Source organism: Triplophysa rosa, linkage group LG3 (genome assembly GCF_024868665.1).
Source record: "Triplophysa rosa linkage group LG3, Trosa_1v2, whole genome shotgun sequence".
Classification (NCBI taxonomy): Eukaryota; Metazoa; Chordata; class Actinopteri; order Cypriniformes; family Nemacheilidae; genus Triplophysa; species Triplophysa rosa.
In genome coordinates, this window is record NC_079892.1 from 6,269,751 (window position 1) to 6,283,257 (window position 13,507).

Here is a 13,507-nt window from a genome sequence, read left to right on the forward strand (position 1 = left end):
CGGTCCTATTATTTTGTTAAAAAGGGAATAATTACATGGTAATCACATATGGTTTTGATTTTGGCATGTCGATAAATGTACTTTACTTGTTAAAGCAGTATGCAGAAAAACATAATAAATATAGCCAAAAATGAAAATAATTTAACTGAGCCATTTAATTAACCAAGAAAATATTACTAGGCTATAATTGGATAAAAATATGAAATTAGCTTTTTTCACTTCAGATCGGTTTTGCATAATGGAATTAACATAATAAAGCTACTTTGACTGTTAAACGTTTAGAGTCCTACTCTTTGTTGCCCACGATACTGGGTCGTATTGGAAGTGTATTGGGAGTACACTTGTCCCGCAGCATCGCAACACTCTACAGGGATGCCCCCCACAAAGATTTCTCTTCTTTTACTAAGATGGTTGCTAAGACTTCTTAAGTTGGGCTAAGAAGGCTTTTCACCTGATCCCGTTGAAAAAAGTTCTAAAATATTGCCTAAAGATCAGTATTACAACCCATTCGTGCAAATGAAGCAACGCCTGGCGCATAATTTCATGGAGAGTTAGTCGCCGTGTCATCGCTCACGCGGTCTATGTCTTCCCCACTTCTTTTTTATCCAAATCAAAGCACACGAGTTGACTCCGCGGAGATAAATGTGAAGGTAACTGCAGGAGAAAGAATGGTTAGTGGGACAAATCCTGACAGAGCAGCGGTCAAACGCCATTAGTCACAGGTCTTAGCCCACAGGCCTAGGGATTCACCTCTTTTGGTGCATCTGACAGAAGAGCGCGTCTGTTTCAATAAAACCCTCCAAGGAGAAATCCTTTTGTTCTCGCTTTTTTCGTTTAATAATATATTTTATCGGTAGGCGTTGGCCATTTTACCCCTGCGGTTAAGCAGCAATACTTGAAAGGTTGTGCTTTGCCATAGCACATTAAACCTTATCCACGTGTGGCACAGCATGTTCTCTGACCCAACTCCTCTCACAATGAAATTCCTCTTTTTACCCTCTGTAAGTCAATGGAAGAAAATGTGTGTGACCTGTGAGGCCAAATTCAGTCAGCCGTGTAGGACAATAATATTCTTTAGATGTGTATTTAGATGTATCCATCTGCACCATCTATCCATCTGTCTATATAAAAATGTCACTTGTTTCTCAGGCACCAAAATAAATATTAACTCTGTGCGCAAACATCAGAATGTTTTGTTAGAAATATGAAACAAGTTTTAGAAGAAATAATAACTTAACTAAACTGCATTGGCTTTTTTGTTTAACAATAATACAATGTTGGTCCAGCAACTATTTTGTCATTTTAGTTTTTTATTATTGGTCTTGTTTAGCATGGGGCTACTTACTTAAAAAATAATTACAAAATGAATTAATCTTTAATCTAACATTTACTTCTTTCCTTTAGTTTTGCCTATTAGGTCTATTTGTTTTAAGGTGTAGATCTGTAAGACAATTTCCCCGCAAATTCGGCCGTTCGGTGGCAAAACCGATTTGAATTGCCGTCTTTGTAAGGGCATATGATGATGCTGGTTAACTATTTCAGTGTCCCTCATTACACTTTTTTTGTAAAGAAACTTTTTTCTATGGTTTACTTGTGAAGTCTTATCCAATCTGAAATTGTTGTTTTTTCTGTCCAATCAGGGCGCGCAGAGTCTCGAGTAAACGGAACTCATGGGGAGAATTTGGTTGAACTTCATTGTTAGAGCTGTCACCCCAGCAAAGGCTTATCCAGCGGTCCACTATAAAACCCCTGGAAAAGAGAGGGACGGGCAAGAGCTCCTTCAGTCTGCCCTCTTGGACTCTAACTACGCACGCCTCCGCAGAGAGAGACAGCAGCGACACGTGAATTCTGCGCTTTCCGACGAAAACGGTGCAATGATGTTGCCAAGTGTTATTGCGCCACCAGCTATGTATCCGAACTTTTTGCGGCCCTCGTCGGCTCTTTCCTTGCCACCCAGTTTACACTCGGCGTTTACCGCGCACTCGAGCTTTCTGGTGGAAGACCTGTTGAGGATCAGCAGACCTGCCACCATCATGCACAGGAGCATTCCGTCTCCAAGCGCATCTCTTCCGGCCACAGGAGCCACAACTTTGAATAACTCTTCTGAGGTCCACGTCGCCAGGTTTACATCTTTGCCAAAAAGACCAAGCTCGCCACAAACATCACTTACCAATAACGATCCAAATTACTTGAAATTTGGAGTGAATGCAATTCTCTCGTCAACAACACGCAACGGTAGGTTTCTCTTAATGTACATTTTATTTCATACATAGCCTACATGCGTGTGAATGCATGAAATAGGCCTACATTACTTAATGTATTATTATTATTATTATATGCCTATAGATTAAGGATCCGAGAAGGCACCCTATATTTGTCATAACGAAGAACCATTAATGTAATTGCATATCATTTGATTGTGTTTATTTTGTGTCACAGCTTCACTGCCACCATCAGTACAGAGTTTGACGGCAAAAACATTTCCGTTTCCTTGTTTTGACGGCTCATTCCACCCATTCATCAGAACATCATATTTCCCAGGTGGGTCATCTAAGTCCTCGTATATGGCAATTAATAAAAGTCGCTGTGTCATTTCTTAATTTGGTAAAACTGATGGGTCCTAGAACCTGCGTCCAATGCTGGAATTTGTAGGACATTGTGGAATCAGTCTCGCTAATTTGATGCCCTATTTAGCAAACGCAGTGACTGCTGACATTTTGCACTGCTTACCCTAATCCACAAATTAGCCGGAATTGTCATGGTCCCAATTTAAGGCGGGTCCGCTCTCACAAGCAAACTGTTGGCGTCTCTTCATCGCTGCCTTTCCCACCGAGCCAGTGTACTTAGTTACTGATTGGCAACAATGCTTTCAGCACCATGACCAATTGGTCAGCTCCCTCTGGGTAGCCACACACAGACCCGTCGTTGACTTAAGCATGCTGCTGATGGGCATTTACCAGTCATGGACTAATTCCCCTATTAGCTTCCATTCAGTGTTTCAATATTCTCACAAGACCACATAGCGTGTGGGAGAGTCTTCACGGGACGTCCTAGCCAAAATTTCGGTTTCATGCAGCAGCATGAAAATTGCCTAACATGGTGTTCTAGTCTTAATTACTGCATTCTCAAGCAATTTCAATTAATTATATAATTGAAAAATAAGAATGGCTCTCAATAATTCAAGGATAAGGACGAGTGTTGGATCACTTTAAATATATTGGGCATGCTCAAATAAAACCAATAAAAAGCGGGCCTTTTTGCGTTAAGCTTCATGTCCATCACCCCAATGAATGCGTGCTACACATAGTCTTTGAAATTGGCTTATAAAACGTTGTGCGGATCGTGCACTCATTCAGACCAACGATAATAGACTGATTCCATTCACGGCAGTGTGAATACGTCAACAAAACAACTTGAGCAGTATGAATGGCTTTTCGTGTCCATTTAATGAAAATATTTGGGGGCAAACATAGTCCCCCGCCATCAGTATTCTTAAAATGTCCCTGGCATGCCGTTGTGTTTAGTTTTAAAGTGTAAATCTCTTTTGTGGCCGTAATATATGGCTTTAGAGGCCTGCCCTAAGCCTTTTTCAGCCAGTTCATTACTACACAATTACCGTCCACGCTTCATTAGCACCTCTATCTTTCACGGGAGCGCTCTGAATGACTGCTCGCCCTTGTTACCATACCAATGCTTTTGGGAACCAAGCAATGTGCTAATTAGCTTCCTCGTTCCTTATCACTCAAACGGGCAGCTTAAAAAAAACATTAAAGCTCAACTTTCATTCCAAGCCCGATAGGTACTACTTCCTGTTCTTGAAAAAGACGCGTTACGCCAGACCCTAGCATATTTTGAAGTAAATCTCATAGTATTAAATTTGCCTCTTTTTACAGCATCGTCTTCACCCGTGCCTATTCCCGGAACTTTCGCATGGCCGCTCACAGCCAGAGGGAAGCCGAGAAGAGGAATGCTTCGACGGGCCGTCTTCTCTGACGTTCAGCGGAAAGCCCTGGAAAAGATGTTTCAGAAACAAAAGTATATCAGCAAACCAGACAGAAAGAAACTGGCAACGAAACTTGCCCTCAAAGACTCTCAGGTAGGGTGACGATGCCCATGGTCTACACATTTATAGCCTTGGTGAAAGTCTGAGATACACTGATGTGTGCTCACGTTTCGCTATCAACTCTTTCTCCTCAGGTAAAAATCTGGTTCCAGAACCGAAGGATGAAATGGCGCAATTCCAAGGAAAGAGAGCTTCTTTCGTCAGGTGGATGCAGGGAACAAACGTTACCGACGAAAATGAATCCCAACCCTGACTTGAGCGACGTCGCGAAGAAGTTTGATAGCGACGCTGCTATGGGAGGAGAAAGCCCGCGCGCGCCTTTCTGCCAGTCCCGCGGAGATCACGAGCTCATCCGCGACTCAGATTTACATTTCACGCCATCTTCCGTCTCGAGCAAGCACTCAGATTTCTCAGAATCGGAAGACGAGGAAATAAATGTGTCATAATCACATAAGAAGACTGTGCGTAGTTTATAAACAACTGGAAAAATCACCGCATTTCTTTGACTTGCGAACATTTCCGTTGAAAAGACTACATTTTATCATTTTATTATGTTACTGCTGCGTTTTTGCCAGCTTGTAAAGTCTTTTTTGTATGAATATTTTGTATTGAATTTTTATACCAAGATTATTTTACTATTTCTCCGGGATTTTTTTTTGTAATCTTAAATGCGTAGAAGGCACATTTCTAACTTAAAAGTTATTATTATTATATTATTTTGTATACTGGTGTTTGTCTTTGTAAAGATGTATTGTATATAGACTTGAAAAATATTTTACACATTAAAATTGCAAAATTTCATTTGCTTGCCTTCATTTTATTTGCGTGTTAAAGGTATGCCATTTACGTGATTAAACCTACAATTTAAGATCATATTGCTCAAAAGGCTATAGATTTTCTATTATGTTTTTTAACTGGGAGTAGGTTACAAGACATTTTTGTTTCTGAGGTTCTGATCTGAATTTGCATTCAACTTTAAGGCTCGATCATTATTTAAAACAAAACATTGGAGATGCACTTTTTTATTAAATGCCTTTATTTTAGACATTTTTATATAAATTATTAGAAAGTAAAGAATGAAAAACTTGTTTGAATTTGTTTTGATCATCTCATAGTTTCACTTCATGCTTACACTCTATGCTTAATTTAGATCAACAACCCTGAGGTTTCTTTTCTTAACTTCTTGAAACACAAACAATGTTCACATGCAGTTTGCTATGAATAACTGACAAAAACAAAGTTGGATAAGAAAATCACATTTATTTTAAAAAGTGTCACATGGGAGCACTAAAATTTAAAATTAACTCAACAGATAACAACTTTACAAAAAACTTTATCTGAAGACTAAGATTTGAGGCAAAATATTTACAAAAAATATAGTACAACTGAAAATATACAAAAACAAACTCAAAATTCAGTCTTATTTCTAAACGTATACCAGGAAATTCATGGGAAAGTAAATACTGTTCTTGTGCTTTATGATTTTCATTTAAACTCTCATATTATTATATTGACAAACTTTTCCACGTGTACAGTATGCTAAATCGGCAGTACTTGAGACCCAGCTAGATTATTGGCAGTGTCTAGGAAAATTTGCAAAAACTACCCAAAATTTGTTCCAACCATATTTTTGAAAATCATAGGAGAGATAACCTAAAGCACTTAATTTTGTGTTTAAAATAACATGCAGTCACCCAAATAAAGTTACCCTCTGTATAATCTATTTGGACCGCATGCAAATGTGGGCCACGTTAATGCTCCTGAGGGGGCCACTAAGACAGCTAACCCTCAATTCAGAGTAAAGCACATCACACGCACCCATGGGCCAGACTATTTTTGAATGTATGTATAACTACCCCCAAAGATCTTTAGTGTGTAGTCCTCAATGATATGCACAAAAGAAGGACCTTTCTTCTCTCAACAAGTATTTTGGATAAACACACTCTTACATAGAGGACTCTCATTTGTCCTTGCCCGAAAGCTGTAGAATTACAATTATTTGGAAAGCATAAGAATTTACAAAAGCATAGTCAGTTTTGTCCATAGGTCTTCCTAATTGTAAAATCATTGCAATGTAAAAATCTTATTAGCAACCAAAATGCAAGTTATTACAAAAGTGCTACCACTGTTAATATTAAAAGACTTACAATTTGAACCTTCTATAAATTTTCCTTTCGAGTTTCCTTTAAGTACTTAAAAAGGATATTCAGGCACCCTCTTTTTCAAGTAGTTCAAAACTAAAGGACATCTTGCAGAAACTGATAACAAAATGACAGCCGACAGTGTGGCTTGAGGTTCTTCAGATGGTTCTGATAGATGTCTGATATGTTTGGTAGATTATTTACCAACATAATCTAGTCCAGCTGACTAAAGTTTACCAGTCAAATGAATAGTAAAAATTCTTTAAATATAACAATATTGCATAGAGGTTAACGTTTATGTAAACAGGTGTCCTGTTAACTAATGTTTGTGACATAAAAAGAGGCACACATAAATCTCTGAACATAAAATGAAATAAATTCCCAGAAGATCTTGATAGCTTTGATATTTTCACTACTTCTCCAAACAACACAAGTCTATTGTTGCCAAAAAAGCAACTACAATATAGTTCAACTATCACTATTAGATCACATACAGCGCACCATTTGAAACCTATAATGTCTTGGTTTTGTATAAAGTTACAAATCTGTAACACATACGTCAGTTAGCACCTCATAATAGTTGGACTGACATAAAGGCATTATTATAAAACACCAAAGATATTCACTAGTGCATTAAAATCACCCAAAATGAGATCCAGTTAAAAATGTTTAGCAAGAATTCTATAATGATAATCCAAGAATTTCCAAGAATGTTGCTTCATGGGGTGGTGTGCAACAAGGAGGTGCCTCCTCAGAAGTAAAACGCAAAGCTATACTGCCATCTACAGTCCATTTCAGAAAATGAAACCACTGGCTCTGACGTTTTGTGTCTATAAAATACTGATTTTATATCATCGGAGGGGTTTCATTCCAGTGGATGTGCAATCAGGGTTTGTGTACCTTACTGTAGAATGATGATTTTTAGGCTTACCAGCACCTTGATTTCCATGAATGTCCAGGGTTTCCAGCACCCTGGAATTGCTTAAAACAAAACTCAATATTAAAAATGAGCCCTGGTCCCAACTGTAATTGTAGCGCAAGGTGCAAGAAACACCCAAGATCATGGGTTTGGTACCCAGGGAACACACATACTGATGAATGTACACGTTTGCCAAACGCATAAACGTAATTGTAATTATTGTTCACAGTGTAGATTCTAATGAAGAGTCCAACACATCATCTTGGTGACTATTGCTGGTGGAATCGCTGTCATAACTCTCTGTGCCTGTGCAGTGGGCCGTCTCCTTCAGTCTCATTAACATGTTCATCTGTGATCACAGAAATAAGTGTCAAGGTTATTACACAGTAATTTAATTCCTAACTATGCAAATCACAATAATTATGGTAAATATGGAATTTGTTAACTCTATAATGTAATACGGTATGGATGAAATCGTACCAAAGGGTCTTCCTCTGATTTACTCTGAGTGGGTTGTTTGCCTGGACTGCCCTCTTGTGACAGAGAGAAGCCGTCGAACCCCACGTCCTCCGGCCGGAGTCGCAGCAGTGAATGCCACTCGTGCTGTTGCGGGCTGGATGCCCAGGGAAAACTTTCAATGACCCATTTCGCCGGATCTTCCCACGCTGCTTTACGCCCATACATCTGCAGAAAACACAGGGGACAAGTTCACTACAATGCAGCATTCATTTGTTCACTTTAGCACGTTTTCTTAGTAACACATAACAGTTACGAAGATGCTCGTACTTGTAACCCTTCTCTGACAGCCTCTAGCATGTAGGGAATGATGGAGTAGTTCCACAGGTCAGTGAACCACACCCTTGAACCCTCAACATCCATTGGGCAGGACAGAAAGAGCCGCGGCCCTGTGATGGACAAGCTAGAGTTATTTCATATATGAAATAATATATAAATGATATTAGTAAGGTAAAAAATAAAGTTTTTATCAAATATACTTCTTTGGGAAGGCATGCTCTTATATGTTTGTTTGTGACCTCACCAATCGTGACATCAGAAGAACTGTGCGTTTCCAGGAAGCGGTTGAGATGATGCCAAACAGACGGCATCCACTCAATCATTTTTACCAGCTCCCCGTTCCTTACTCGACTGCTGATCTCTGTCTCCAGAAGCTTCCGGCGTAGGAAACGACCCAGAAAGCCTTTCACAGGCTCGGTATGATTGGCACATAAAATCCATCTGAAACATAAACAGACCAAACATGAAACCAGTTCTAACCATAGACTTAAGAAATGCATGATGTGATACGGATGGGCCCTCTAGTGGAGACTGATAGCATAGCAATCACCATTTATGGCAGTTGTTTAATAGTTGTTAAGAAACAAAACTTTATTTTTCAAATGTAAACTGAATGGGATGGTACCTGAAATTCTGATGAAGCTGTAGGTTTGGAGTGGGTGAGGGAGTTTGATTCATGGTCCCAATGATGTACGGACTGTGAGAGAATGTTCAAAATATTTATGAGTTGAAGTTACCTTGAAACACAAAGGTTTAAAGCAAAATGACAGAAATATGGGGTTGATTTGTGAAATGAGTTTGCTCACCACTGATGGTGCTTGCATTGGAGAAGGCCACTGAAAATCTCTCCCAAAGAACCGACTTGGTGCAGGTTGTCCAGAATGAGAACTACAGGCACGCCCCCAAGCTGTCCACTGCTTTTACATAGTTCAGCCAGGTTAGACAAGTACTGCTTCAGCTCCTGTATTAAAAAAACATGCATTTGACTGAATAAAACACAAACTGAACTGTAAATTATTGAATAAATGAAATATACTGTTTATGAATTCCTGGTGGTCATTTTAAAAACGTTTTTAAAACACATTTCATTGTTTATAAATACTATGTCAATGAGTTAAATAGTTACAGACCTTTGTTGTTTTGTTATCAACATTGAAGGTGGTGATGGCCTGGTGTTCTAGTTGCTTTCCCTCTTTTAGCACCATGTACTCGGCCAGTCTGCTAGCCAGAAAGCTCTTTCCAGTTCCGGAGGGTCCTGAGAGGATGATTCGTCTGTGCTCCTCAAGCTGAGATATGTATCGCTGCAGAACGGGCTTTGGAATAAGCGTCTCAAATGCCAAACTGTCCTGACTGTCAAGAGAAAAGTCTGCAAATGGGAACAATTGCTTTCAGGCCATTGGTTGCATTTTAAAGTCATTTCTTTCATAATATTTTGATTTAAAGTAACAGTCGACCCCAAAATAAAATCTTTTATTCACCCTCATGTTAGCCAAATCCAACTTGTGCCTTTCTGCAATGAACACCAAAGGTTAATTTTTTAAGAAGTAATGTGATTTTAGCGGCATCTAGCGGCGAGGTTGCAAATTGCAACCAACAGCTCAGCTCGCTCCACCACTCTCTTTCGGAGCACTACAGACAAAGATGTCATCACGTTTTCGCTTCTTTGCTGAAGGAGATGACGTATTTACGAAATGCGCTCTGTAGAGCAGTTTGTCCGTTTAGGGCTACTGTAGAAACAACATGACGAATTCCATGTGAGGGGACCCGCAGTGTATGTAAAACATAACGCTTCATTATATAAGATCATTATACACCTCTGAACACAAATTTATGTATATTATGCTGCGTTTCTGCCAATAGATTCTCCAAAAAATGACACATTGGACCTTTAAAGACAATTTTAGACGTTTTTTTTTTCAAATAATGAAACTTAATGGGGACATGAAAACGCCATAATAAATTATCATAAATGTGTTGTCTTTTCAAGTCAACACACCAAAATCTGTTTTTAAATCATTTTCGACATAATGAAAAAAGTCATACAGGCTTCAAGCAATATGAGGATGAATAAATACATTTTTTGGGGGGGTAAACTGTTTCTTTATGATCAAACAGAGCATAACAGAATTTTAAAACCGTAGGAAAAAGCAATAGGAGGCAACAGACAGCAGACAATAACACAGTACGTTCTTTTCCAAAAAAAGCAAAAAAAAGTACCTTTTAACTTAACAGAGATAGTATCACTTTCTCCCACAAGATAACCACACGGCAAGAGTTCTGGTGTCTCTGCATCACTAGTGCGATTAATATCTCCGATGCTATACCCCATCACGCTGTCGGTGTTCAAACCCAGCTGAGTCACAGGATCCACATACATTATGTATTCCTATTGAGATGATACAAGTACAACACGACAAATATTTAACATTCTGAAGAAGCCTTTTATAAGACAACAAATCAACTGTCTCGGCAAATATAAAGCGATATATATAAAGTGATTTTTACCTTAAAGAGGCGTCTTACAACACCATCAAGGACATCCCATTTCGTTTTTCCACTGACACCAATGCAGCCCAGGAGATACTGGCATGATCTGCACTCCTGCCAAAAAACAGCAGAGAAGTTCTTGATGCAACACTAATACAATTTTTTGATTATTTTTACAATTTCAAACAAGTAATAGTGAAAAACATCTAGACCCGGTTTCATAGACAAGGCTTAGCCTAAGTCAGGACTATGCCTTAGTTAATTTAGGCTATTTAAGTCACTTTTATTAAAATGCCTTAGAAACAACATTACCGATGTGCATCTTGAGACGAAACAATGGCACTGAGATATTTTAAGATATGTCAGGGCGAGATATTTTCAGTTAAGACAGCTCAAAATTCCTTTTAGTCTGGGACTAGCCTTAAGCCTTGTCTGTGAAACCGGGGCCTAGAGTCTTACCTCCTTCAACTCGGGATATTTCTCCAGACAAACCACAACTTTGACATGCTGTCCCTCTTTCCAGGACGTTCCATCTCCACTGTCCTCCAACAACATATCTAAAAGCCAGCAAAAAATTATAATGGTTAAAAAAAGATTTGCAAAATCCTTGAAAAAAGTAAATGCACTAATGAACAGAAGTCCTTCATACCCAGGCTGGTGGATTCGGTAAGACTCAGTTGAGAAGACAAGACCACAGATGATGGAGAGATGGACACCTGAGACGGAGCTCTGCTACTGCTGCCCCGGCTATCCATTTTCAACCGCTCGTTCTCCAATTTTAGCCGTTCCATCTCAATCTGTTTGTATAAAATACATTTAGCGACATAATCCATAACAAAATCTTGATATTAAACGCATTCTATGAAAGACAAGTTATTTTGTTGAAGCAGATGCTCACCTGCATGCGGTTCATGGACTCTCGCAGCTGGTCCAGCTGGTGGGCGGAGCTGAGAGCCTCTAACCTGATGTCGGTCAGTTTCATCTCTTTCTCTCGGAGTTCGCTGCGTAACTGCATGACTGTTTCTGCATCGCTGTCCGTACACTCAGAGATCCTGTGACATGAGAATGTGTCAATAATTTGCAGCAATGCAAAAAGGCTTCAATTATATTTTGTTTCAATTATATTTAAACATATATTATTTTGCAGTTTACATTTGAACAATAGAAATACATTTCGGCCCGGTTTCACAGACGCGGCTTAGCTTAAACCAGGACTACGCCTTAGTTAAATTAAGATATTTATGTCGCTTTATGAAAATGCCTTGGAAGAATACATTACTGGTGTGCATCTTGAGACAAAACAATGGCACTGATATATTTTAAGACATTTCTTGGCTAGTTATATTCAGTTAAGACTGGTCAAACATTCATTTTAGTCTGGGACTAGCCTTAAGCCTTGTCTGTGAAACCGGGCCACAATATAAATTATATTTTCATATAAAGCTAAGAAAAACAAAATGCTTTTAGTTCATTATTTAATTTTCCTCATTTCTGTGTTAGAAAAAGATATAATGATTAGTGGTAAATGTGAAATGTCCATCAATGATCTGTGGAAGGAAAATCTGTCACGTCATTGATAAATGACCACAATTATTTATGAATCAGGTTTTAGGTTTTGTAGTGGAATCGAATTCGTTGATTGAAAATCTGCTCTTGTATTGGGTTCTGATCATCAGAGATTGTGGAATATTGGTACAGTAAGGTTTGCACCGTTCTCTTTTACCGTGCTAGAGAGGCAGACCTCGTGGACCTGCTGCTACAGCCCCAGCCGTGCCCGTACGGCAGAGAGGATAACTGAGGACTATGAACATACACAAATATGAACCATCCATGTTGCTTTGGATGATTTTAGATGTGCTTTATCCAAAAGTGGCATAACAATGAGCGTTACTTGGTAACGGCAGAGTTTTATGAGGGTGAGTTTAGGTTTTCCTAAACCTCCTCCTCCTAGATTAAATCACATTGTATGATGCTTGTCTTTTACAAATTTATGTTCGATCCAAGAAAAAGCTCAGAAACTTCACAAAACTAAATACCTAAAGTGATAGTTCACCCTAAAACATCATTTACTCACCTTTGTCATTTCAAACCTGTATGACTTTCTTCCGCAGAACACAAAAAGATATTTGGAGACATGTTGCTAACCAGCACCCATTCACATGCATTGGTTTTGTGTCCATACAATAGAAGGTAATGGGTGCCGTCGCTGTTCGGTTACCAACTTTCTTTAAAATATCTTTATATCATTATATGTGCAGAACCTCGTAAGTTTAAGTAGGAGAGAGTGAAAGTGGGAGGAGCTTACAGTGAGTTGGAGTGAGAGTTGCGTATCATGGGCGAGGAGGCCGTCGAGCCGTTATAATTGAGTTTGGGTGAAGATGGCAGAGAAGAGTCAGTCATCTCCTCTATGTCCGAGTGAGAAGAAGCCGATTTGGGAGACTTTTTCTTACCGAAGGCCTGTTTAAAGGAGCTCCGTAGCTGCGAAGAAGATAAAGTTAGTTAGTAAGCTGCCGCTGCCAGTGACTTGCTTTCTAGCTTGCTTTCTATACATGCACCTTACAAGAACTGGACATTTATGCTATATTTAGTATGTTCTCCAAAAGATATCGAACACCCCAAGATTTTAGCCTTTCAGTCTGTGTGTGTTTGTCCTGTCCTGTGTTAGTCTTTAAAATCTAATATGGCAAAACAGAACAATTATGCAGACTTATTTTTTATCTTACCTCATATACCTGTACCATGACATGGAAGCACAAGGAAAAACCAGAAAAGACACATTTAAAACCATAATCTGCTAAGTGTAAGAAGAGGTTCATGGTAGTATATAATTATTATTATTTATATACAGTACATATATGGCTGACAATTTAGAGAGAAGGGACATAGCCAACAGCTAAAGGGGATCTAACAGTATCATCTGGTCAGTATAATCTGCTCCACCACATAAATAATAAGACAATAAGATAAATAACTTTATGTAATCTATGATAATAATAATTCATATCTAAACAAGACAATTCCTCAGTTATTGTATGAGCCACAGCAGCTTCAGATCACATGACCTACACACTAGTGACTGTCAACATCTTTACACTATCCTAC

The 13,507-nt window shown here is 38.9% G+C and overlaps 2 protein-coding genes across 6 annotated transcripts in view; one reads left to right on the top strand and one right to left on the bottom strand.

Annotated features, from left to right (window-relative positions):
• Window positions 1-1,789: 1,789 nt before the first annotated feature.
• dbx1b (developing brain homeobox 1b) lies at window positions 1,790-4,704 on the top strand. The gene is made up of 4 exons (XM_057329957.1): window positions 1,790-2,235; window positions 2,440-2,541; window positions 3,894-4,096; window positions 4,198-4,704. Exons 1-4 carry the CDS (start codon window positions 1,875-1,877, stop codon window positions 4,507-4,509), a joined length of 978 nt encoding a protein of 325 aa, XP_057185940.1. The 5' UTR covers window positions 1,790-1,874; the 3' UTR covers window positions 4,510-4,704.
• Window positions 4,705-5,309: 605 nt separating this feature from the next.
• The window catches only part of nav2b (neuron navigator 2b), a 74,323-nt gene continuing 66,125 nt past the window's right edge, over window positions 5,310-13,507 (bottom strand). For all 5 annotated transcript variants that reach the window (XM_057329490.1, XM_057329488.1, XM_057329486.1 and 2 more), the window contains 13 exons: window positions 12,711-12,883; window positions 11,304-11,457; window positions 11,055-11,202; window positions 10,865-10,962; window positions 10,424-10,519; window positions 10,136-10,304; window positions 9,049-9,284; window positions 8,725-8,879; window positions 8,544-8,615; window positions 8,163-8,359; window positions 7,910-8,028; window positions 7,604-7,807; window positions 5,310-7,472 (listed from right to left, as the gene is read on the bottom strand). In XM_057329490.1, the coding sequence (XP_057185473.1) occupies window positions 7,347-7,472; window positions 7,604-7,807; window positions 7,910-8,028; window positions 8,163-8,359; window positions 8,544-8,615; window positions 8,725-8,879; window positions 9,049-9,284; window positions 10,136-10,304; window positions 10,424-10,519; window positions 10,865-10,962; window positions 11,055-11,202; window positions 11,304-11,457; window positions 12,711-12,883 (1,947 nt within the window). In that variant the 3' untranslated portion in view covers window positions 5,310-7,346. The remainder of the gene's footprint in view (window positions 7,473-7,603; window positions 7,808-7,909; window positions 8,029-8,162; window positions 8,360-8,543; window positions 8,616-8,724; window positions 8,880-9,048; window positions 9,285-10,135; window positions 10,305-10,423; window positions 10,520-10,864; window positions 10,963-11,054; window positions 11,203-11,303; window positions 11,458-12,710; window positions 12,884-13,507) is intronic.